The following is a 25813-nucleotide window of genomic DNA, read 5'->3' on the forward strand; positions in this document are numbered from 1 at the left end:
AATTATTTTCGCCTCGGTTAAAAGATAAAAAAGGCATATTTGATGACTTATTTCCAGGACTTGAGTTTGAAGTGCAACTATCCGCATGCCCACGGCTACTAAGAATTTAACATCTTTCCTCACCGTCTGAACATCTCTGTTTTTATTTTCTTATTTTCTCTAATAACCCGTTTGGCAACCATCATTTTATTTTATTTGGTAGAAATAAAATAAAATCTAAATTTTGATAGAATTTCATTGTTGGGCTGAACCCTCCACATGGAGGTCGTGAGCTGCAGCCCAATGAAGCCCAAAAGTCCAGCTCACATGAACTGTTGATCTCAGTCCAATCCAATGGCCGAGATGCCTCCTTGAGAGAAAGGAGAAACAAAACCCTAGCCCTTGCCTCCTCATTTCATTGAGTCCTTTGCTGGCTGTTGAGATTGAGAGCAGCACACACCTACAACAAAAGAGAGGAAAGAAGAGAGGAAGAGAAAATCTGTCTAGATTCGACCTCCGTATTGATCTTCACCAGGCTTGTTCATCGGAAGCTCAAACGGGGGTGGATCAGCTCCAAACTTGGTGAGTTCATTTCACATTCAGAGCACTTCAATTTCGTCGGTTGGTTTGAGGATTAAGTGGTCAGAGAGCTGGATTAGTGAGTGGTTTCGTCAGATCTGTTTGCTGAAACTTTAGAGATGCGCAATGTTGGGATATTGTCAGTTTGAGGGGTCAAATGATGTTGGATTGAACTGAAGTTTTGACGGCGTGTTGAGGACTCATAGAACTACATATCTGCCAAGTTTCACGCATTTTGGTCCATCCGTTTAAGAACAGTAATCTGATAACCGAAAGGGACAGAAACTGCATTTTTCTGTTTAGCTGAATTTGAGCTATATCCTTTTGCTCCTGTAAAGAGTGGTTGTTGTTGATGGTGATAGCAAGTTTGTAACTTGTAATGGTGCAGTTGTGATTCTCTAGAAGTTCTAGAGAAGACTCAATTTTATCCATTTACTAATAGTGGAAGTTGGAGTGGACCGGTCGGTCCCGTGATTTTACTCCTCGTGTTGATGAGGTTTTCCACGTAAATCATTGTTTCACTTGTGCATGTGATTTGTGTTTATTCCGATACTTGTTGGTTGAACCTATCCTCAAAGTTTATTACAGGTTGAGGGGGTTTAGGTTTGCTTAATTGCTGTCCAAATCCCTACATTCATTTTGTTGAATTTGAAATATTTGTTAAAAAATCATGTTTGTCTACCACATGGATTTGTAAAGTGAGAGACAATTCCAAAGAAATGACGACTTTTGAAAAAAAAAATGTGGTTAGTTATAAGCAGTTCAATGGAATTTGAGATTGAATTCATGTGGCCAATTCCACGCCAACCAAACAAGTTCGTTTCTGAAATTCAAAAAAAAATCCACATCCCTCAATACAACGAGCTGTAAGGAGTATTTGCTTTCTCTCAAAATCAATGTTTCATTGTCTGCAGAGTGTTATGCATCGACACTTAGTTTTGATAAATTCAGCAGCGCAGTTGAAGTAAAGCTTGGAAGATCACACACTTTGGATTAGAAACAGAGTACAGAGGTCAGCGAGAGACAGGAAGCGCCGAGGCTGTTGAGGTTCCTTAACATCAGACAACCCGTCGATCTGGAGTTTATACAAGAGAAAGTAGTCAATGTGAGTGTTACACCCTGAAGCGCTGCAGGCAAGCTGATGATCTAGACACACTAATTAATATCCCTGGGGATGCGACGAACAGTAGAAGATTTTTGCTATCTGTGAATCGGAGGAAGCGATCACACTGAGGGCGAATCCAATGACCTGGAGCTTCCTGTATATTGCGTTGAATGGCACATAAGACTGATGTAAAAGCAGGAGCAACTGACGGAGCATTCATGCAGCAATGAGCTGCTAGTCTGTTCTTCGGTATAGGAAGTCGAAGCAAGGATTCTCTCGGATCAGAGGAGGCATATCGGCATCTATCAACTCGAATTCTGCCACAGAGTTCGGAATGTCCTCCACCGAGAATGGATTGCTGCAGTTACAAATCACATGAACAACAGAAGAGGCTTTTAAGAGAAAACTCTAGTTATTACCCTCTCCAATTCTCAAAAAGCATGTTTTAGATATTGACATGGGCTTCACTACACAACTATGATCATTTGCTCCTATTATAGACTCCAAAATTAGACAAATTGACCCTAACCATTTGACCGGAAATATTTAGTCTTCACCCAATAAGCAGTGCAACTAGCTAAAAGAACTTGATATTTAGAGAAAACCAGTGAAAAGGGAGAATAAGGTTTGAAAAACATGAAAACTCAGAAATTATACAAAAAATAATAAAATATCCACGAATGGTTCTAAACTAGGGATTTCCAAAATACGGAGTAGAAAACACGTAGACAACTGTCAGAAGTAGTCCGAAATAACATGATATTTCATAAATGTTTATTGTTTGTATTCGGGAATTTCTTGAAAATGTCTGATTTGTGTGAAACTAGTGGTACATCATCAGTCATACCAATTTTACTGAAGTTAAGGACCGTATCTATTTGATATTGGAATTTGAGGGCCGGACATGTCTTATATCAGAGTTTAGGAATCAAAATTAAACTTGGTAAATAGTCAAATGACCAAAAATGGAACTTTTGTACTAATATGTTAATAGAATGATAAGATCTAGTAAGAATATGATTTTATGTTAGTACTTTTGGAGACAACCAACAAAGATGATGATGGAGTATCTAATCTAAACATTTTAGAAAATATAGGTGATGAGAGTTCTGAAAGTATGATTAGACTCAAAACGCCATCTTTTTGTGAACTGGAAGGAGCATTGGTTGTACAGAAGTCTGATTGGGGAAATAACCTTTCTAATTTGTCGTACAATAACAAAGAATATTTCTCTGTGTTATTCTCATCTTCCATCATTAGACTTTCCATACTCGAGAGGACCTGCAATCATGTTTTTCTTGATTAGAAACCTTTTTTCTTTCTTTGCTGAGAAGAAACCAAAATGTAGGGATAAGAAAATATGGTTGTCACGATTCTTGAGAATTGAGCATTTCGCTCAAAGCCACGCTGCTTTGTGGATCCCTAGCCTCACGACCCATTTAAGAAGGAGATGCAGATCGACAAAGTGGGTAAAAAATGCTTACATCAGCAAGGGGTGAAACATTATGGTTTCCATATTTGCCATCCTGATAAATTGTGCAGAATCGATATAGCTGTGGTATGCTAAGGACCTGAAAGTTTACAAGATAACTGACATGTCCTATCCAACAGAATTGATAATGAATTAATGAACTTAACGGAGTTCAGATACCACTTACAGGGCACACATGGCAGGTGATTTCTTTCAATGTTTTCTTTTGTTTTTCACGCATAGTCTAATAATACAATCCATTAGGTTATCCACTCAGCAACTCACAAACAAAACATACAAGTCAGCATAGAAAACTTACAAGGAAAATAGCAGCCTTTCTAATGTGCTTCAATTCTTCCCAGGAAGAACCTGCATACTATGTGTACCAAGTATAATTAGCATACAAATAAAGAAGCTCAAGAAAAAAGGAAGAGAGAGAGTTCACCCAGAGTCCCAGACCTCTTCAGTCTCATAAGTGCACCACTGTTCTAGCTTAGCTAGTCCAGCCTTTACATATTCTCCATCTCTGAATGAGCAGGACTCGGATAGGAGCAGACTACAAGATAAGGAGTATCTTAACAATCTTTTATTTTTGAGTCCAAAGTACCTTGGAAATCTTAATGGAAAGTGTATAACGACAGACATGCACTCAGAAACGGCTAAATATTAGGAGTATTACCTATTAAACAACTGAACATCAATAAATGAGAAGAGTCGAGTGAAAACCTTGCTGATTAAGAATGATGAAACCTGCACATATAATCAATAAAAGACATGTTAATGGTATTCTTGCCAGAAATGGTACGTGATTACTCATATTCAGGTTACATACGTAATTGGATTTCAAAATAAGTAAGCAGTCTGTTAATATATTCACAATGCGTTGCCAATGGTCGAATAGTGCTTGAGATGTTATTGTTGGTGCCTGCAGCAAAAAAAAAAGTGCCAGCAAAAAATAAATCTGACGTTAGTATTTGTTTCATAAAAATAAAAGGCACTCAAGTGTAATTATCTCTACCTCGATGCAACAACCAAGCAATGGAGATATCTCTTTGGTCAGATTATCTATTATCATTCCATAAACCTTCTCAAAGAAACCTGTAAGGTGCCCCTTAAAAAGCAGAGCAGGACGTTTGGCTTCAATTTGCTGCATACCGCCCTTTCCTCCAATCAAGTGGCTACCACCAAACTCTCGATTTCTCTTAGTTTTCAGAAGCAATGGATTAAGAAATTTCAGAATATAAAACCAGAGTACCAAGAGTAAAAACTGGAGAGAAGAAAGATGCTTTACCGCGATTACCATACGGATTATTGCAGTAAGTGATCTCCGAGGAGTGAATCTACCTGCTCCAGCTGTTTTCATTGTTCCTTGCATAAGCATAAGCAATGAATATGAATTGGAGAGCCAATATGCTAACCTCTCATTGCCCTGGGCCTGTGGACAGGAAGAAGTCAAACTTAACTGGATAACAATAGCACAAAACATAAATGCTAAGAAAATTCTTCAAGTGCCTATCGAAGAGAAGAGGGCCGACGCACAATCAAATGAACTGGATTAGTTACTATTTAAGATTTCTATCATGAAGAACTAATTTAACTATTCATAAATAAATCGTTCAAGGCAAACGAAATATGGAATTGTTATCCATACAAAGATAGGCACCTTAGTTTCTGCTTTTTTTCTTAACCATTTTGATCACATTCTTACTACTACTTTTCTTGGTTTTCCTGCTATTACAGAGTGGATTTTTCTTGTATTTGTGGGTGTGAGCACAATAGGAAACACACACTTCTGCATATAAGGAAATAAATTAAAAACAGTCATCCATGTGCAACATATTAGACCATGTGTATCATAAAAAAGGGTCATTGTGGACTCGCATATAGTTGAGTAAAGGACCCGACTACAAAATCTTGATTGCATAAAATGGAGTTGTAATCACTAATAGTGCACCTTTTCCTCTTTGCATCTACTTTATTATACTTCTAATGTTCTGTTATCGTAACATAGCAATTTGTTTGAAGTCCAACAGATTAGTTAAACACATGTGAATTGCGATTACTTTAATTATATGTGTAGGCACCCAAACCAAGAACCATCCTATATGCAAGTATGGAAGTGCCAGAATTAATCGGTTGATTATGGAACATGTTGCTGTAAATCCAAAGGTTTTGTGTGTCATGTAAAGAGAAATTACTTAATATGAACTGTAGTATTAAATCATACTCTGTATGTGTTATTTACCTTTATTGCACTAAACATACTCGCAATAATACGATCGAAAACATTAGTCGTTCCAGCTTGAAATGATTTCCAGTGTAAAAGGCACTTGTAGACAATACAAGCTGCAATAGGCCTGTCATCTGAGAATCCGAGATCTTGGCATATGCACCTTATCAATATATCCACATTTTCTTGGTCCTGGGGCATAAAGTTCAAATATAATCAGAGAGGAATTAGGACTGAACACCATGAAGGTCAAAGTAGCTGGTCAGCTAGCTTTCATTGAGCTAGGTAGCAGTTGACCTGCAGTTCCATTGAGCAACCTGGTTATAATAGATTGAAATTTCTGTTGGAAGGAACTTACCGAAAAGCCTTCAAATCGTCGTGGATCTAATGTCTTTTTCTCGTCCAACCCTACATGTAATAGGGGCGGCGGTTGGGCTGGTGGTACATAAGCAACCGTCAAGTTTGCCTTGTGCACCACATTGATTGACATGTTAAAACTATCCACGGTTGTGTGCTCAGATGTGAGTGTATTTGCCCGCACTACAATGGTCTGTACAAGGAATTCATCATTACACTGCAAGTGCGATGGTAACTCACTTTGTTCTTCCATTGTAACACAGACAGTAAATGTGGACCGTGGACAGAGAAAGGCACTAGCCGGTTCAATGCAGTAGTTGGTTGTCGCCCTCTGAACTCCAAAATAAAATGCAACATGCTCCTCTGTCTTGTTAGTTAGCTGTACGAGGCAACGGCTCCACTTGTTTAACCCCAAGAAAAACTGAAGCATGCGGGGATTGATGCAAAGAAACTCGCTTGGATCAGATGGAATCTGCACAAAAGAGCTCGAAGCATTAGGGAGGGAGAGGAGTGGCCCTTAGACAAATTCTGATAATTTCTTTGATTTTCAGACTGCTATTTCACAATGATAATACAACTTGATGTGTAAGCATTAGGATAGGACTAAGGTATTTTTGCCTAAATTTTACAACATGATCTGTCTGGAGAATATGAGAAAACTAAGTTAGAGTCACCAGCCACATAATATAAATTTCCATCTTTCCAATGTTGTATTTTATGTCATTGTTTTATGCCATAAATAATATATTTCCGCACAAAACTTCCATCGGTCTGTACCAAGATAACCAACATACTCATATTGGGCTAAGATAGGAACCCAAGTCAAATTAATCGATTAAATTAAACTGTAGGTATCACATACACACGAGCCATGAATGTGTAGATGTGATTTACATACAAGGCCACAGCTACGGCAAGATACAGTGAGTGAAATAAGTGTATCAAACTTAAAGAGCCTAATACACGGATATACAAGTTTCAGTGCCCAAACATAGATGATGCTTAACATATATAATATGATTGCTAGTTTCAGTAAGAAATGAGTTTTGGTGGGGGATGTTTTTTTCGTATATAAAGATGTTAAAATACAATGTTTTGTATTCTCTAGAGGGGTATAACGATATCTATGTCTTTATACTAACATAAAATCACGAGTTCGGCAGATCCAGAGCATCTTAAGCATCCATCTCCCTAACCAGAGGGCTTAAATTTTAAGTTGAACATTTACCATTAAAGCCTAAGCACCAGAATACATACAGAGAGCATTACTTAACCAAATCAATCAGTATAGCTGTTATTTATCCTGCAGTTAGCACCAGTCAGTCGAATGCTCAACGGTACGTAAGTTGTCATACTGATCTGTTGAGTGAGCAAAAAAATACTGTCTTATGAGATTTTGTACTGGGGTGATATGTTGCTGGCAGGTGCTACGCACGACATCTCATGCTTGAGACGCCAAGTCATGCCTGTTGCGGCCGGACCGAAGATTGTGCGGCAGGGGCTAGAAGCGAGGGGATGGATGTCTTGTATTCTAGTATCATTTCAGTGGCATCTGGCTAAAGATGTGTTGTTAGGAAGTGATGTGATGATGGTAGAGGCAGCTTCGATGACAAGTCTGCACACTCCGGTGGAAACACATGATCCCTGATCAGGCAATGTTGACACGCGCCTGCATCGTGTTCTTGTTGAAGAAGATGGTGGCTCGAAGCACGTCTTCCGGGATGAAAACCCCAAGTTCAACCTACGGTTGGACTCTTCATCATCTGTGCTCCTGCGACGTTCTTTCTTGAAGGATTTGCCTAGGAGTGGTGTCTTTTCCTTTGTTTCTGTCTTTTCCACAGGGTTAGTGGTAGTTTGGTTGAATCCCTGTAGCGAGGCATTTGGCTTCCATTTTTTCTATTTGGGTCGATTTTGTTTGAAGTCAGTACTTGACATTGCCTGGATTAATAATATATGGATGTGTGCATCGACCGATGCAGAGGCCCGGGGTTATCCTACTTTTTGAAAAAAAAGGAGAAAACAAAGAGGTAGCAAATAAAATAAGTTCTACAATGCATTATCATTAATAGGTCATACCCAGAGTGTTAGTGATCTTTCATCACTGCCACCATCGACATTGGTGCCTCCCCATCTAGTAAGCTTCTCGATAATTTCCTTTGTTGCTGGCCTTTTTATTGGGTCAGATTCCAAGCACCTTAGGCCCAGTTCAAGGCAACTTCTTATTTGTTGGCAATCTGTTTCTAGTGATGAGCATGATGTCGCTTCCAACCTATTTCTCCAATTTGTAAGTACCTGTGAAATTATAATGAACTAAAGTTATACTATGCAAAGATAAAGTATAGCATAATCTCCATAAAAAGGAACCACCATCTTGAATGTTGAAGCACAATTACTTACAAGTTCAACAAAGTCATATGATGTTCCATTACCAAAAGGGTAGTTCTTTTGACCCGTTATTATCTCTATGATAATCACACCCAAACTGAATATATCTGACTTAGTTGTGATTATACCTCTGTGTATGTATTCTGGTGCCATGTAACCACTGAATCACCAAATGGATGGCAAGACATTGAAGTGTTAATAGAAGTGTAAAGAAAAGGTACTTCGCTGATCACTAAAAAACAATGGAGGGACATTTAGCTTACAATGTTCCATCACGAGTTGTAGTGCAAGCTCGGGTTTGTTGTTCACCGAAAAGTCTTGACAGACCAAAATCCGCAATCTTTGGTACCATATTGTCATCGAGCAATATGTTTGCTGGTTTTAGGTCCAAGTGAATGATAGGAGTATTAGTTTGCCAGTCCTCGTGAAGGTAATGTAAACCATAGCAAATCCCACTAATTATATTGTAGCGTGTGTGCCAATCAAGTCCACATGATTCATCTGCATATGTATCCAGGGAGCGTATCAACAGATGTTATCTCAAAATCTACATATGTAACCAAAAGGTGCTATTAAATTAAAGGACAGCGAAGTTTTAATGTACTACCGTATGTTGTCCTCTTTCAATATAATGACCGAATCAGCATCATACATTAACTGATCCTTATAACATTTCATGGAACTACCGCATGTGGAAATAGTTCGTCAAACTGAATTATGCACACAGACCAAGAAGGCCAAAGAATGTTCAAATATTTGTTAATGACTCATAGCATACTTACTCATATAGTTAAAATGACATGTTACAACCACTGAAGCTCCATATCAGTAGGATTTCTAAACTACGCTCTGATTCTCTTAACGAATAATTACTTTGAATAATGAATCCCAACAAACAGGAGTTATTCACAATTATTCAAAAGCGGATGGAGCATATTTGAAAAACTAGGTAGTCTTAATTTAGTAAAAGTTATGATCAAGTTATGATCACAAACCACACTAACTGTAATCACGAAAAAAAGGTATTATTGGATTTTGAGAAACAAGATAATGTTCCAAATTGTCATACCTGCAAGATAGTTATCAAGGCTTCCCTTGGCCATATACTCCAAGCAAAGCAACCTTTCAGCTGTCTCAGCAAAGACATATTTTCCTTTGTACTCTAAACAAAAATTCTGTGTTTCATAGCAATAGCCTACACAACGCACTATGTTTGGGTGGTTAAGCCTCATAAGATGATAAACCTCATTCTCAAATTGCTTCTGAAAGCCCGGCATTAACGCCATAAGCTTCTTCACAGCCACCATTTCTCCATTTTGTAACACTCCCTGTTTAAAGAATCTTAATGCATATGATTTTTTTGGATCATACATTATCGAAAAGATGAACAAAAATATGCTTCAATCTTACCTTATATACCACGCCAAAACTACCTTCACCAAGTACTCGCTCATCAGAGAAGCTGTTTGTGATCTCTTTCAAATATTGGAGTGGTAGCTTGTCCGGACTTGGAGTTTGATCATGTAATATACTCTCCTGGTTATCAAGTCTGCTGGATTCACCGTCCATTTTCACTTTATATATTACAGAAATACTCTCACATGATAGCAAACATTGGTTTGCCTTCCGTAAGACCGCATGATGCCCTCAATAATTTTGTGTGTGGCAACTTGTCAGTGAGCGATTTAACCAAAAGAATGTTAACTGTACAGAACTCAAAAGAGCACACTGTCAGGTTGTATTGCATTCACTTCCAAAAGTAGTTTAGAAAATAGTGCATGTTAGGTATTGCAACTGTTCTATTAAGCCATGTGCCAGCTTAGCTCAGATTGAACAGGGGAGGAGATTCCATTAGCAATTTGTCTGCCTAAAAGAACTCCAAAATAATAGTAATAGAACTAATATGCAGCATAGTGACATATATGCATACATTTGGTTAGGCTACATGTCACTAGTGATCTAAAAAGATAAAGCCATCCAACTTTCCGTTGGAACTTAAACTTCCCACTCAAAAGAAAGAGGGTTAATCAATGATGTAGGAGATTGAATGCATGCATTGAATTTACCTTGCCTTAAGACTTGAGAGTTTCTAAAGAAAGAAAAGAACAGAAGCAATACTTCAAGGAAATTTGGTATCAACTCGATGCTCCTAGACCAACCACTAATCCTTAAAACGTCAATCAAGCTCAGTACTCAATTTTAGCATGAACAGAATGCTCTATAAACCTAAGAAAGAAAAGTAGCTTTATTATCTCAAGAACTTGGGGAAATTCAAAAGAATAAACTCTTAAGAGAGCATTAATTAACTGATGAACAAAATCATTTGATAAAAAACAGGTTGCTAAAATGGTAAACAACATCTTGGAGAAGAGACTACAACAAATAAGACCTGCAGTTTCACAGAGATGGATGCTGATACTGGAGAGTAGATGAGCTGCAAAGGAAACCAATCAAAAGGAGGTGAGCCAGGGACAGACGTGAGCTTCACGAGTGGGATGCAAGTTGAGCTTTGAAAATATGACGGAATGGGACTTCTCTCTGGGAGCGTAGAGACGTAGAGTAATACCCACCTACCACCTGTCCAGCCAGGCCAGCCATCGCTGACCATGTTCCTCTGAGCGCATAAACAAGCACTGTTCTAAGAGTGACTCTAGATCACGAACACTGTATTCAGAGAAAAGAGGCAGGGCCAAAGATCGTCTTTCGAGCTAGCTGCATATATAAATTTTCTTTTTCTTTTTTGCAGGTTGCATATATAAATTTTCTACAATAGGGAAATACAAATTTTAGACTTGGGCCTGTTGGAATGTTTTATTTTCTTATAGGAGAAGTCAGTGTTTAGTTCAACTCGTAGGAAAATACAAATTTACACTTAGACCCGTAAAGTTAAATTAAATACGAGCCCTCCCACTAAAAATACAACAATACAAACAGGCTGTTAGGGAATCTTTGAATCACAGAAATTTCAGGGCCGCAACAAGAACTTAGCACCAAATACATCAATTCTCAGAGTAAATGGAGAGGGACTGTCTACTTATTTATAAGGCCTCTCCCAATGCTCCAATTTAATGCCTTAATGGGCCATGCCAGCTTTTTTATCTATATGATACACATTTTCTTTTGACAGCATCTAAGTGACACGTAGTTAGTGATAAAAAGATAATGAAACTGCCTCTTATGCGAAGGTTGTATTTGGTATTGCGGTGAATTCTCATGATCCTGTTTATGCCATCCGCTTTGCCTTTGGCTAACCAACTTGGGCAAATGTGTAAGAGTTTGACTTAGGACTAAGTCTATATAACATATATTTTGAAAAATAGGTGGTATTAAAAATATGCAACGTCAAGGTTTAAGCTATTGTAGGGACAGATAGTTTAGCTTGTACCAAGATAATAGAAACAAGCATATGATTTCTTTTCCCCTTAAAAACATACTGTGGTCGGACAAGTGTTCAAGTCGCGAACCAGATTTTTCCTCATTGGTAACCCTTGGAAAGGAGGGAGTACTAAATAAATTTATCAAAAAACGCGACATGAGTCTGGGAGAGCCAAGGATGATAATGAAGCTCTTCTGAAGATCTAGTCATGCTCTCTTTTGACTCTTTCCTAGCTTAAGATATTATGTCGTTTCTTATTTCTGGATGATGAGTACTCCTTTTCTGAACATGTAATCACAGACTAAACGTAACTTTGTTTCACAGGTCGATGACGAGTACTCCTTTTCTGAACATGTAATCAGAGACTAAAATGTAACTTTGTTTCACAGGGCTTCAGCCTTTTCATCTATGAAAAAACTAAATAAACTTATTTCGAGGGCTCTAAGAGCATCTCTAGCAGCCCGTCTTCCTCGGTTCCAAGCCTACAACCGATCCTGGTGTGGGCAGGAGCAAGCGCCCAGGCGAGCAATTGGGATTGGGACGCCATCGCTGGAAGGTCCAAATGTGGGCGTCGTTCCACTGAATTTGGATAATGTCTCTAATTTTAGACAACTGTATAGACAAGCTGCTGGAAACCCATGTTGCTCTTTCATTGTCCAAAACTTGTATAGATGACCATATAGACAAGCTGAAATATTATATATTTATTGTCTTGGTAACATCAAATTGGACAGTTTGTGCCTATATATTCGGGCATTCTCTAATGGCTTCAAGTCACAAGATGCTCAACCTGTGTCGACAACTCTTTCTTGGCTGGTATGCCATCTTTCATTTGTCACGTGTAGCACGTTTTTCAACTTACAACAATATAATTATAAATAATCCAAAGGCACAAGTAGAAATATGATGTGGTTTCTGTGAAACAAGCAGCAATTGGTAACAACAGTAATTATAGAACTGAAATTGTGATCCGACGGTATGATAGAGAAAATATTGACAACACAAGTTTAATTTCTAGGTCTCTCATCCTTTTTGTCTAAAACATCATTGTTCTGCATATTCTCCAGGAACCAACACAATTTCAGTTTTCTAGAATATGACATCCTAGCTACGACAATGACTCCAGAACATGAACAAGAAGCTCGCATAGCCAATCATCAGACATAAACACCACTCGCAAGGAGCACGAACAGAGATCCAAAGCCCTGTGAAACAATTAAAAGCTAACTTAGATATGCATCAATCACCTATAAGGAATTGTGAAACAAACTTTTAAGGGGCGTACCAGAAAGACAGAAGCAGTGGACGCTGTGACAATCTCCTTTGCTAAACTACGGTTACGCCTGGAAGTAGTGGCTTCATAACTGAAATGGACCAGACGGCTAGTTAGATATTTGGGCGCTTGAACTAGCTTCAATAGCTGAAGGCTTGAAACAACACCTTTGTTCACTAATCAATTCGAAATTACCTCCAGATATCATGTATCCTTTCTAATTAGATATATTCTGATAAATAACCACACTATACCTCCTAGCACCACAAGACAAATTAGACATTTATAATCGCATTGCTTAACTTCTTCCTATATGTACTAAGTAGTGGGTAATTTACAGATGATACAAAAGCTATAGCAGTGCAGTTACACTTCAGACATCATCACAAATGTCATGATGTGATGGCTCAAAACCTAAGAGGTAGGTGTACTTGAACTAGACCGAGGTTCCTTTTGGACAGAAGGATTTCTCAAATGATCTGTAGGATTTCCTGTAGAGGTCCTTTGGATACAGAATGAGGCAATCAAAATTCATATGGATTGCTTTAGCTTAGACCTCTTGTATAATTGTATTTGTGCCTATGGCATCAATAGCATGCCCTCAAGAAGATTCTGAGATTTTTGTGTGTTGCAACCAATAATTCTATTGCATATTCCTGTCTTAGTGCTTCTAGTTCCCGCAGGCTTCAATAGGTCATGATAACAAACTCTTACGGGTTATTTTTTCCTTCTAATCCTGCATTTCAAATAGACCCTACAGTGTAAATGGCCATATCTTTTTATATATTTTGCTCAGCATAGGAGTCGGTAACGCCTGATAAAGAGCTAACTAAATTCTGCGCATGGACTTTACAATCTACGTTGATTGGAGTATATGCTACTTGGAAATATAAGCAGTACTAGCATCAGAGAAAAATAGCAATAATGAGTAATTTGTACTAGTTGGTTAAGGCCCTTAAGGCCAATGATGTTAATCACAGTTGCAAATAACCCTAACTTGTCTGGTCAGTGCTCACCACCCACCAAGGACAAAGACTAGCCAGTTAGGACAAATTACTCTAACTAGCACAATACTGGAGATAATCGATAAGAGGTTAACCAAGTTTCTATTTGTCCATGTGTTAAACACTAATAAACAGTGTAATACTACTTGTTTATTTTATTTTTATTAAGATTAAAGATAAATGCAACTAGAAGTTTTGTGGGTTTCACCAATTTGTTCACGGCAAGTCATGGTAAGGGTTATAAGGTACAACACTACAAGCTCGTTGAATTAAAAAGGTCTGTTTCACAACAGTATCCTCTTCTATTCTTTCAGTTTCCAGGAATGTACGAGGACCCAGGCAATAATACAAAATATATCAACCTGAAAATCAATAACATTAGGCAGCAACAAGAAGAAGAATCCTTCCATTCTGCAGAACAAGAATTTGCATGCGGCTCATGGCTCTGCGCATCTGTCCTCTGTTGTGTTGTAGCAGCTCAAATATAATCTGAAGTATCCAAACTGATTGTCCAATACGAGCAAATCCTTCTCCTAACACGCGGATTGAAGTGGGGCAAGAGTAACTTAAGTCCACAGCCCAGACTGAACTTCAAGAAAGCAATATTCAACCTCGAAAATTAACTCTGAAGATTCCTTCTGTCATTTAGAACTGCTACCGCGCAGTGAAAAGAAGTCAAAGACGATAGGGCGATAGGCCATAAACTAATCGTGGCTGGGTTTCTCCCCTAGAGGATGAGACTACCTACTCTGCGAGTGCGAGCTCAGTACTAGTTAGCAGTACAAAGTAGCACATCAGATCCCTTATCCCAAACCCGGGGGTGAACCAATTCGGCAAAGTACCAAACACTTGCAGCCACTCGACACATCAGATCGGATCAGATCATCGATCTGCTTGAATCGCACGAGGAGCTGGCGATATATGGAATGGGGACGACCGACTTACATGAAGAAGGACGCAGTGAGCATGAGGCCGACGGAGACCGTGACGACGGCCAGCGTCGGGTACCATTCCACCGGCACGGGGCTCGAGATCGCCTTCGCCGCCTGCGAGAACATCACCGCAAGCGCGTAAGTACACCGCGAAACCTAAAGAGGCTATACCCCCAGAAGGGTTGGCGATTCTAGGGCTCACCATCTCGTCGGATCTGAGCGTGTTCGTCGTCCCCGTCGCCTGCCAACTAGTCTTCTCTCGTCTCCGCCGCGACGAACTGGTGTCGTATGTAGGCAGAGAACGAAGTCTGAGACGAGACCCACCTTTAGGGCCGTAAAGATTCAAGTGGCCCGTTGGTCCGGATCTGAAGGCCTAGAAACTAGAAACTACCCTACTTGATGCACTGGGCCCCCAGCCTAACGACTAACCAGCAACGACTGGAGCAGGAAATTTGGAAGCCCACGGCCACGGCTCAGTTATCGCTTTGGACGTTCTAAAAAAAAAGTTATCGCTTTGGACAAAAAAAAATGTTATCGCTTTGGACCTCTCAAGAAAAAATCTCGCTTTGGTGAGTCTCAAACTTTGTGCGAGAACCGACGTTTAACGTTCGGCAAATCTCCCTAGTTATTAAATAATGTCAGCTATATAGCTAGTACAATAGTCAATATAGTTAACTCTAAAGACGCAATTCCTCATATCCTAAATTTTTGTCATTGTTTTAGTTTAAATCTGTACTAAATCACGACAAGAACTTAGGATGGGAGAAAGTACTAGTTTATTAATGATCCACATCCATTCTCACGAAAAATCTTGGAAGAGGCCTAGGCTCTTTGAGATTAAAGAAACTTGAAATGATATAAGGAAAAATGCATCTCAAGATGTGCTTCTCGGAACTCCCCGCAACTTCTGAGTTCTGCCTCCTCCGCACAAATAATCAAGGTCACAAGATAATCTAGAGAAGAAAAATGAATTAGTAAAGCATATATTTTTTATCGGACTGCTGTTTTCTTGCGAGGAGACGAACGGTTCTGGTAGTGAGGAGGGGGCGACTGGGAACGGAAGGAGGAGGCGAGACCACGAGATTGGCTTCAGGCTGCCTTCGATCGATTCGCCAGGAGAGGACCAGGACCATCCAAGGCCCAAAGGAGAGGAAAAGCCCAGAGCCTCACATACGGTTAGAGGCTCAGGAAAAAAGAGAAGGAGACAGGAACGCGCTATGGCCCAGTCCGGACAGAACATATCGATCTGTTCGTCGTCTTGGTTCTCAAAAAAAAAATATGTTCGTCGACTTCGGGGGCACAACAGGTTCGAGAGGGCTGGAATTCCAGGAACCAAATAGAAACAAGCAGGGGATTGATGTTGGAGCCTAGTTCATCCGGCAATTGACTAAAATTGAAGATATCAAAATACTTAAAGCAACAATATATCCCATCAAATTGGGCCAAGACATGGAGGTGTGGTAAATTGTGGATCTGAACAGGAAACTGAGATAGGGTTAGAAGCTGGTGACATTTTTTCTTTGATTTGTTGAGACAAAAAGAGATTAGTGGGAATAGATGGCATCCATGCATGCGCATGTGACTGATTCACTGGACGTCTTGCTGATACATGGAAGAGAAAAGAAGCAAAAACAGAAAAACGGCTGAAACAGACTGGGGAGAGAAGAGAAATTGGCAGTCAAATATTTGGCGAACCATTTCAGTGTCTTGCGCCAAAAAAATGCACTGACACCAACGGGCTAGCCAAAATTTTAAGAGACCGGATTTTCTACCACGTTGCTCTAGCTATCTGTACCCTTCCATTTTGCATTGAGATCCGTGCACGAAACACATAACATAATGCCTCCCCTCCCTGCCCCACGGGTCCCACCCCGTCACCCACCTCTTGCACGTGTCGTGGGCTCCTGGCAGCCTCCCCTGCCCTGCAGCAGCGGCGCAGCGAGCGCGGCCGCGACGCAGCGGACGGGCCTCGTTTGGCAGCACGGCGGACGCGGCGGCACGGCTCCCACAGCGGCGCGTTGTCGGTGTTTGCGGTTCCATGCAGGAGAGCGGTGGGTGACAGGGCTTCCCCCCTTCCCTCTCTCTCTCTCTCTCGATCACGTTGCCAGCGATATGGCAACTGGGGCTCGCCCTCTCTCTCTTCCCACCATGTGGCGGCGGCAGGCAGCGCATCATGTACTTTCAGCAAGCGATTTTTTTCTTCGGCATACTGTATAGAAGGAGGCGCGGTGCTGAACTTTTTTTTAGAGTAACTGAACTTTTCACAAATTTTAATGCCAGTCTAAGCAGCAGCCAAAAGATGTGGGAGCACCTATTTTTTGGCAAGGTCAGGGTCGGCTCAAAAGCAAACGCATCCTTAGATGCTACAACTTGTAAAAATAATATCTTACATTCAGAAAAAAAAAAGAGAGTAGAAAATACGTTTGTTGATGGTTTTACCAGTTTACTCATCGCAAGGACCAACCGATGCCATATGGTAACATAAGCTAGCAAAACTCATGCGGTTTTGTCACAAAGAAATGCATAACCTTTTTCAGCGTAGAATTATTTTGCAGAGCTGCCGTGTACGTACGTTCAAAAAAAGAACAAAACCAAGTTTTTTCCGCCTAGGTGAGGCTAGGTGACTATTTTTGGTTATTATGGCGATGAGTAAAATATTTGGTTTTAGCAGCTATACATTTTTGAGAAACAACTGCAAGAAAGAAAGAATCAGAAATCAGTTTACAGCCCACGGACCATGGTCCATTGGAGATTACAAGAACATATACTGTGTGTAACAAAATGAAATATAGTTGCCCAAAGCATTGTTTAATAGATGGCCCCAGGAAAGTTCTTCAATAACACTCATCTTCATATTCCCACCAGGCAATGTCATCTCTGCACACACACCACGACAAAACTTAGTTGGACACAACCACAGGTTACACGGTGATATCTTCTCAATTTGAATCAAACTTGATGGTAAATGGTTGATAAATTCGCTCATATGGCCCAAAAACATGCAAGACATACACAACTTGAGAATGAAGAAACTGATTAGCACTAGACCTCTCTTGACTCTTCATTGTTGGATTCAGGTAACTTGAGCTTTATAAAGATATAGGTACGCCACGTGTTCCTCATCTGTTACGAGAAACAACGGATTGTTTAAGACAATTCAGAAATCTTAATCCCGTGTTTTTAATTAAGTAACCAATAGCTCACCAGCGCCACCGCATAAGCTGAGAATCTCTTGTTCTTCGTGACTTGTAGCTACGTGGTCATCAAGCCGAGTCCACGTTTCTGAATGGTAAAAGGAAAAAGCAATATCTAGTGACAGGAAAAGAATTGACTCTAAATTTCTAATAATTGAAAACTTCATGTTTGACTGACCATTGGTCTGTTTGATCCAGCTGACATAATGTCCAGAATTTGTGGTAGGCCCGTTATGTGTAATGACCGCCACTAAATTGTATACACCAGTTAAATGTTTCTTTGATGCACTAGAATCGGCTGCACATAAGTATAGCCAAAATGTGTGCATCTTAGTTTATATTAGAGAGCGAAACTTTCCAAAAGTTTATGTAAAAATACTCCAGAAACCAGAATAGACATCTTTTGTTAGCATGTATTTACAGTAAAAAGTTAGTTGCATGCTTTAATATATAAATACAAAGTCAGATTACTTGCCTTGATCAGTGTCCATGCAGGATGATCCTAAGGCGACAGATTTTGAGGAGACCTGAAACAAAATGCACTAATTTATAAAAATATATATAACATGGATGGAACAACTAAAAAGCATATTGAAATTCTTAACTAGCCTGTGTGACAAGAGAATGATGTAATCGTTTCTTAACAGTTCTTCATAATGAATGACTACTCTGCTTAGCAGAAAAAGACCATTTTGCTGTTGGTTTTCCCTCGATATCTACACATATTTTTTATATTTTTTGCATGTGAACAAAAAAAAACTACCTGTCAGGCAGTTTCAAGAGCAAGCTTCAATTCATCTGAACAATGATCATACATATCCAATTGCAGAGGATGATCTACTTTCTGCCAGCAGTTAAAAAGAAGGAATTAGAAAAGTATTAAAAAAGAATTATTCTTAAATTGTGATGTAAGGAAAAAAGTGTTGTAGTAAAATAAATCTCTTATATGAGCCAAGACGTAAATCCTACATGGTAAAGACCAAATCATCATTTACCTACATTAGTCAACATGCCAACATAGGCACCGGTCAAAGAAAATCATTAAGTCAAGCCAAATTGGTGGAAGGACCCAAAAGGGCTAAAAGAAAGAAGAAGAGGGGTTATAAGAATCAAAGGCAAAGGATGGTAAGGAATATGCTCAATCGTGAACCAAGGCTCCAACTTTACCACTTTCCCCCACTTTCTTTCTCCCTTAAGGGTAGTCATGGTCTTTTGAGACCCCTAGCCTACATAAACCCTCCCATGTGGTCATGTATCATTCACCCTCAACTTGAATAAACTCAAGAGAAGGGTCTAGAGCCTCCGAAAAGCTCTAGTTTCAAGATTTCAGGAAGAATCGTTTGGCCGGACTCAAAGGAGAGGGATCGAGTTAGAATCCTACGGGTATCCTAATCTCGCTACTTAAAAAGACTCGATTGGTCCAAGTCCGAGTGTTCCTCAAAGGATCTCTCACCGCGTGATTCGGAAAGACTCGAACGGTCCGAACACTTGGGCTAACGATCCCCTCGAAGCCCCTCCTAACATATGACTAAGTCGTATGGGCAGGGTCGATCGAACTTATTTCAAAAAAAACATCGACGTGTGAACCTTGTCAAGTATATGATGACTTTCTCTATAAGGCTGTCATATACACCCTACGTTAAGCACTTGTGCTATTGAGCATTGGCACCCTATATTCTGAGTGTTGTTCGACAACAACAACAACAAAACCTGGTCAGACTTTTTTCAGAAACCAATAATTCTTGAGAGAAGTATTCAAAATCATGTTTGAGCTAACAAGGCTAACCCATGCAGTAGAAAGTTTCCCACATTGTTTTTGAAGTCTTACTATGAAAGCAACTCAAATTTTGTAAGAGATGTGAGAGCAAAATACTTAACATACTTGACAATTTTTGGCCAGTTCGTTTTTGCTTTTGTCCCAGTCCATTCGAGCAAGCTGTAGGGTAAGGTACCTGAAGAAACTAGTAATCTAAAGTATTATTCGTCAAATAACTATAGAAATAATCATGAACCAGAAAAACTTTAGGTTCTTGCCTTGGCAATTTATTTATCTTTGAATCTTTTTTATAAATAGAATTCTGGCCAAGTAATGGCGAATGCTTCTCGATTTCTGTCGTCATACTCTGTCAAGAGAATACATGAATAATTTAACAGCAATTGTCTTATGAAAAATCAAGGACATGTGCAATCACACAATATAAAATAATATGTGTAAACTTGTAAAAAAAACTATCCTATCAGCACCAGTGATGAATTATTTGATGTTAAAAATGAAGAAATAAGAATGGAATCGTACTTACATTCTTAAGTCCTTCATGAAGGTGATCCATACCATCAGATATAGGACATCGTAGAAGGTTTACAGTTTCTACAACTAGACCCTTCTCGCCAGTTTTTGCACAGTGTAAGCTGCAAATAGAAGAAATCACTAACAGATACTTTAAGTCCTTCGGGAAGCTGTAATTAGAAACAGTACCACTGCTATGGAACATCTTCTTTCTGAATATATCTTCCTTAAAACAATGTAATTTTTTCTTTGAGTTACAATTTAAGCTCGCCAATCGCCTAACCATGGAAAGCTCCTATTGATCTACCACACCGCCATTCATCGTAAGTGACTTGTCAAACGGCATCCACCTCTCCTATAAAATCTCCTGATTGATCTCTGCATCCAATCTCACGCTGCTAGGTATCCAAGGCATAGCTAGGGCTCTGCTCCTTCACCTTCCACCCGCGACTCCCATGGATCCCCTGCCATCTAGAAGGGCAACATCGCATCCTCCCCTGCCATCTAGGCGGCGAGAGCAGGGTTACACTACCAATTCCAACTAATTCCGCAGAATCTTCTCCACCTAATAGCTACCTCAAGGAGAGTGTCGTCTTCATCACAAAATAAAGCACAACAAAATGCAAATGGCAACAGTCTGTGCACCGTCACCATTAAAAATAAATAAAAATATAAGGGAATCTCCTTAGCAGACATGTATGCTACCGAATAGAAATGCCTAAAAAACATTTATAAATGAAAAGACACTTCAAGATCAAAATAGATTCATCTCAGAACAAAGCACATCAAAATGCAAGTTGTAACAATCTGTGCACTGAGAGAGAGAACCTGCTTTGAAGATCGATCTCAAAAATTGACTTCATCAGATCAGCAGTAGGTTCACTATAAAAGAAGGGAAATAGAATCAAACCAATTAATCAACCGTACACTAGAAGTAAATGATAAGTTACCCAAAACTGCCAAGTTACCTAGCTTCTGATGCCATAGTTCTAGAAAACGTATCCACTAGCACAGACAAGCATTCTTCAGCATCCTATGATCAGACAGTAATTGTTTAGTTATTATATCAACACAAGAGGATATATGTCTTAATTATAGAGAAGCAATAGGAACCTGTTGCCTGAGAGCACCATTTTCTAGTTGTGCAAAGTCAGGATGTTTTCTATGTAGTGCCTGCACAATATAAAGAAGTTGACTCTTCTCCGTGATCAATAGTATCTTTTGACCTCATTTTCCAAGATGTTACAAACCAATTGGACAAGCTGATTGCTCACGTTTAAGAAATGTGAAGGTCTAATTGGCGTGGTACTTCCACCGAGCTCAGAAAATGTACGCTGGGCTGAAACAGTTAGACTGTGCGATGAGGCGTCAATCCCATGCCCGTTCTCATTCTGTGAATACCTGTAGGAGTAATACACAGTGGACATGAACACGATAAACAAAAAATCTTCATAAATAGCATTACTAAATTAATGGATGAATCAAAATGAATAAGTATTACAATATAAAAAGAACAAACCTTTTTAGTACGGTCATCAGTTCTGGTACAATAGACAAAAACTGCAAAGTGGAGTTCATATAACACGTTTGCCCAAGATTATATAGCCCGACACCTTGTCCCTGAAATTCAAGATAAGGAAAAGTGTAAGAAAGAAGAGTATTTGAAACAAACCATAATTGAAATGCTAAAGTAGCGTATTTTACAAAAAACCAACACATTTGAGGCTACCTTCTAGGAAAACCACTTTTTACAGATCATCCACTGTCTTTTGGCACAATGGTCACCCCGCGCACTGGTCTATCGATTGAGGGCGTTTGATGGAAAACATGACAGTGGGATACGCAGGACTCCTGGTTCGAGCCTGATCGCAATGACTTACTTGGCCGCTCACTGCTGCTCGGTGCTGGCCATACCTCTGCCGCCGCAGCAGCAGCAAACGCCGCCATCGGAGCGCGGGAAGGCAGTGGCATCCACCATCGTGCCGTCCATCTCATCGCTGCTGCCGCATTCCCATCTTGTAGACACTGCAGGCCTACACCGTCGCACCAGCATGCGAGCTTTTTCATGTGGACAGTGGCGCAGGAGCACGATGGTGGAGCATGCGACGGGCACATGCCTGCCCTCGCCACTTCGCAGCCCACCACGGGCTCACTCCCGTATCGACCCCGTCTTTCTCATCCCTGGCGACTTGGTGCGTTGTTGCAGTGACATACTGCTGTCCTCGTCAGGCCGCTTCTCTTCACTATTTAAGCCCGAGCTCCACCTCGATGCGCCCTCTCCTTCCGTTCTTTCTTTCCCCGTTTTCTCAAAGCCTTGCCGTCAATTAACGCACATCATGACCATTGTTCGCCATCGTGCTTTGCTGCCGCCTCGTCTCTCTCCACCTCACAAGGAACCGTGGCGAGCCTCTCCACCTCAACAATATCATATCTTGTTGGATATGTTATTGGGCTTCCTTATTACTCACATTCATCCTACGTAGCCCATGGTGGTTGTGACCTAACTACTTAAGGGTTTCCTGGAGGAGCTCCACTGCAGAACACAGTCTCCACACACACACAGCAACAAGCTTAGTCACTGCTACTTTCTCCATTACCACAAGGTATCAGAGCGAGTGCTGGAGGAGGCTGCATAGGCTCCACGACAGGGAAGACGATGGAGTTGGTGCCAGAGTTGATGGTCACCAAGATGCAATTGTTGGTTGCTTCATTTGCAGCCAAAGGTGGCGTTTGGATCTCAATCCTCCCCCTCATTTGCTGCTGGAAAGGGTAGATCCAGGAAGGCAGGCACGGAGGAGGAACAGGCTGGTCTGGGAGGTGAAGAAAGGAGTATTGAGGTAGACGTGCAACAAGGAAGCATGGGGGAAGAGCTGAAAGTTGTTCTGGAGAAGCTGGCTCAACTTCTTGTAGCCAAGAATGCAGATGGTGCTTCAGGTTCTAGAAGAAGAGGATGCGCTATAGGAACCAAACCAGAGGTAGTGCAGAAGCTCGAGCTGATGTTGTACGAGGTAAAGCTGGAAGGTATGGGAAATTACTTCGGTTGATCTCACCGACCCTTGCTAATCTTAAATTGGAAGGGTTTGCAAGGTTATGTGCCGGGAAAGATTACAAAACCGGAGGACAAGGAAAGTGAGGAATGGGAAAAATAGAGTATAACCAATCCTCTCCTTTTTTTTCTTGGCTGTTGAATTATTTGTCCCCTTCCATTGCTGGTTCGGCTGAGGGTCTCTATAGTGTTGCGGCAGTCTGGAGTACCTGGAGTACACTGTTAAAAATGTACTCTGGTAAGGGAAACCTCATGCAAATGTTACAAACTGAGGATAGAGTGCATGACTTGCGCCGAGGAGGGAGGATTCTAATGGCATATATAGATGAGTTGCAGCATCTCTGATCTGACCTAGACAAGGACTCGCCGGTGGAGGAGATCGGCATGGCGGCGGGATCCTGCCGGACTCGAAGAAGACGAGCACATCGGCGGTGAAACTCAACATTGCTGGCCTGATTCCTTCTATGGGGAGGCTCTACTGAAAAGGACGGAGCTAACAAGCAAGGTGGCTATTGGCTAAGCTCGTCGATTGACGAATTGCCTACGAGGAGAGGAGAGAGGTAGGGGACTGCACGGAGGAGCATCTGTGGGTGGCAGTGTTGGTGCGTCTCGTGTGGCTGAGCATGGGGCGGCGGCCAAGGAGAGGAGTAGAGTTGTTCGGTCAGCCATGATGCCACCGCGATTGATGATGGCCAGCCGGGAGAGAACTGCGGCGGTAGTGGATGGCTTCGTCTTCTTCGAGAGAGGGGGTGAGGGGATGGACTTGTTCAAAACCCAGATAGAACCTGGTGAATGCTGTTGGGTCTCGACCATGAGTCCAACGTGGAGCCATGCTGGCCCCGACAAATGGGCTCCATTTCAGTTTTCCCATCAAATCACGCACACTTGAGTAATCAGTGCACGGCATGACTGGTATGTCCGTCCAAAGACAGTGATGATTTGTAAAAAAACTAAATAAATGGATTTCTTATATCATGGCCTCAAATGTGATGATTTTTTGCAATCTACTAGCTAAAGTAAGATCTGACCTTAAATGGATCTGTTGCTTTCTTTGCACACTCCACACGTGGATTCTGTGTACCTATCATCATTAGGTTCACAAAAGGATTATCAGGATCAAAGTCAATCCAAATCTAGCAAACTTCAAGTTCTTGTTTACCTTGGAATGCAATTTTTTCTTCAATAGGCTCCAAATTTGTGACAGCTGTTTTGATAGACTGGTTCTTGGTTTTACTCGCAATATCTTCACCAGCATGGCTCTTCTTTGCAAACTCCCAATTTGCAATGTCTTTGTTGAGTGAACTCCTTGCTCCTGCACAGTTGCCCTCATTAAATTCCCAAAGTGGAATGGATTTTTTGACAAGATGGTTATGTGGTTTTCTTCTAGTACCTTCGTGTTCGATGCAGCGGTTCTCTGTTTTATTGCCGGTGTTCTCACTGTCCAGTTTTTTGTATGTATTGCAGCCATTAATTGAGAATCTCTGGATCAAGAATCTAAAAGAGGACATATCTTTATCTATTAGCTGTTGCCTTCCCCACACATCACCAATTGGACCTTCTTTCCCGAGCTGTATAGGCATATTTCTTAGCTGAAAGAAACCATGGGAATGGTATGGTCGGTGGAGAAGCCTGAAGTTTTCAATGATATCTATGGGTGACTTCTTGTCTTTGCTTTCAGCAGAACTTGAACTTTCTTTTGTAGATCTTGATCCTTCTTCCTCTACAGATTCAAGTGAGAGTACACTGCCCATTTTTGATCTTGCGTCTTCTGAATCTTTGCTCCAATGCCTAGCAGCACCGAGTCGGTCCTTGCCTAATGTGTCACCTTGACAGAAACTGACATAAATATCTTGGAACAGGTTGTCGGACCTCGCTGCCTCAGGAAGGTGCACAATCAACGTTTCCCCAGCCATTATCTCCTTATCACTTGGTTTAGCTTTGGGATTGTCAACAAAAGCATGCATTACTTTAAAGGCTGACAACAGGCCATAGTAACCAAGACGACAATGCTCAGCTGTGTTATAGGATCCCCTCCACGGCAATGCCTTTGAGTTTTCTATCAAAGTCGGTACTCTCCTTTCTTTTTTTTTATTCTCAAACACTCTGAGTTCACTATGATGCCCAAAACTTCTGGTAACATACCCGTCAAGATAGAGTGAAGGACCATCAATAACAGCACATAGCCATTTGGAACCAAAGTGCATATAGATCAAGAAATGGCCTGCAGGAGGAATCATGCAACTCCTGCTGTGGGGATTGCCAAACTCATATCTTTCATCGGTATTGTTGAAACACCACAAGCGGAAGAGCAATATTGTTCTCTCCCAATTCCTTCGAACTTCAGATGGATCGCCATTGAGATCCAACACAGCATAGTCCTGTTCATAGAGAGAAAAAAAGATGATCAAATTCAAATTCGAGAAAAGGTGTTTCCATGTCACAGGGATGAAATGTCTATATATATACCGGGCATTGAACAGGTATTGGGTCTGGTCTTGTGACCTGAATTTCAGTTCCAGATACCCCCTCCTTATCACAATGTTTCGATCGCTGACCATACTCTGTTGTGTTGTTCTTTCTACGCATTTGACCGCT

General features: G+C 40.7%; 3 protein-coding genes across 4 annotated transcripts; all 3 read right to left on the reverse strand.

Moving 5' to 3' along the window:
* Positions 1-1523: 1523 nt before the first annotated feature.
* LOC100829658 lies at positions 1524-10653 on the reverse strand. 2 transcript variants are annotated; one of them, XM_024458053.1, is made up of 17 exons: positions 10496-10653; positions 9517-9810; positions 9176-9434; positions 8370-8607; positions 8119-8266; positions 7798-8013; positions 5723-6193; positions 5380-5556; positions 4153-4569; positions 3967-4059; positions 3814-3884; positions 3594-3690; positions 3454-3510; positions 3322-3378; positions 3148-3234; positions 2859-2944; positions 1524-2021 (listed from the first exon to the last, which is right to left on the reverse strand). In XM_024458053.1, exons 2-17 carry the CDS (start codon positions 9673-9675, stop codon positions 1898-1900), a joined length of 2757 nt encoding a protein of 918 aa, XP_024313821.1. In that variant the 5' UTR covers positions 9676-9810; positions 10496-10653; the 3' UTR covers positions 1524-1897. The 2 variants fall into 2 exon arrangements, 1 of the variants encoding a protein (XP_024313821.1); XR_002962588.1 differs by lacking the exons at positions 1524-2021; positions 2859-2944 and having other exon boundaries at positions 3150-3234; positions 3454-3503.
* Positions 10654-12386: 1733 nt separating this feature from the next.
* LOC100836429 (transmembrane protein 258) lies at positions 12387-15055 on the reverse strand. The gene is made up of 4 exons (XM_003563684.4): positions 14894-15055; positions 14705-14805; positions 12768-12846; positions 12387-12687 (listed from the first exon to the last, which is right to left on the reverse strand). The coding sequence occupies exons 1-4, from the start codon at positions 14894-14896 to the stop codon at positions 12640-12642; spliced, it is 231 nt and encodes a 76-aa protein (XP_003563732.1). The 5' UTR covers positions 14897-15055; the 3' UTR covers positions 12387-12639.
* Positions 15056-17348: 2293 nt separating this feature from the next.
* On the reverse strand, positions 17349-25809 carry LOC104581535. The gene is made up of 18 exons (XM_024462119.1): positions 25685-25809; positions 24609-25596; positions 24378-24530; positions 24247-24299; positions 21692-21792; positions 21447-21573; positions 21286-21345; positions 21141-21205; positions 21001-21054; positions 20186-20294; positions 19920-20008; positions 19768-19837; positions 18649-18729; positions 18361-18412; positions 18064-18183; positions 17896-17973; positions 17704-17814; positions 17349-17568 (listed from the first exon to the last, which is right to left on the reverse strand). Exons 1-13 carry the CDS (start codon positions 25802-25804, stop codon positions 18652-18654), a joined length of 2067 nt encoding a protein of 688 aa, XP_024317887.1. The 5' UTR covers positions 25805-25809; the 3' UTR covers positions 17349-17568; positions 17704-17814; positions 17896-17973; positions 18064-18183; positions 18361-18412; positions 18649-18651.
* Positions 25810-25813: the final 4 nt, after the last annotated feature.

Source organism: Brachypodium distachyon, chromosome 1, assembly GCF_000005505.3.
Source record: "Brachypodium distachyon strain Bd21 chromosome 1, Brachypodium_distachyon_v3.0, whole genome shotgun sequence".
Classification (NCBI taxonomy): Eukaryota; Viridiplantae; Streptophyta; class Magnoliopsida; order Poales; family Poaceae; genus Brachypodium; species Brachypodium distachyon.

Coding starts and splice junctions, on each gene's coding strand:
- LOC100829658 (XM_024458053.1), bottom strand. CDS start 9,675: ATGGACGGTGAATCCAGCAGACTTGATAACCAGGAGAGTATATTACAT. Junction 3,511..3,593: donor GCACTTATGAGACTGAAGAG/GTCTGGGACTCT, acceptor TGGTACACATAG/TATGCAGGTTCTTCCTGGGA. Junction 2,945..3,147: donor ATGTTTCACCCCTTGCTGAT/GTAAGCATTTTT, acceptor ACATGATTGCAG/GTCCTCTCGAGTATGGAAAG.
- LOC100836429 (XM_003563684.4), bottom strand. Junction 12,847..14,704: donor CTCACTGCGTCCTTCTTCAT/GTAAGTCGGTCG, acceptor GGTCCATTTCAG/TTATGAAGCCACTACTTCCA. Junction 12,688..12,767: donor CCACTGCTTCTGTCTTTCTG/GTACGCCCCTTA, acceptor ATTGTTTCACAG/GGCTTTGGATCTCTGTTCGT.
- LOC104581535 (XM_024462119.1), bottom strand. CDS start 25,804: ATGCGTAGAAAGAACAACACAACAGAGTATGGTCAGCGATCGAAACAT. Junction 21,574..21,691: donor CTGATGACCGTACTAAAAAG/GTTTGTTCTTTT, acceptor TTACTCCTACAG/GTATTCACAGAATGAGAACG. Junction 21,346..21,446: donor GACCTTCACATTTCTTAAAC/GTGAGCAATCAG, acceptor TATATTGTGCAG/GCACTACATAGAAAACATCC.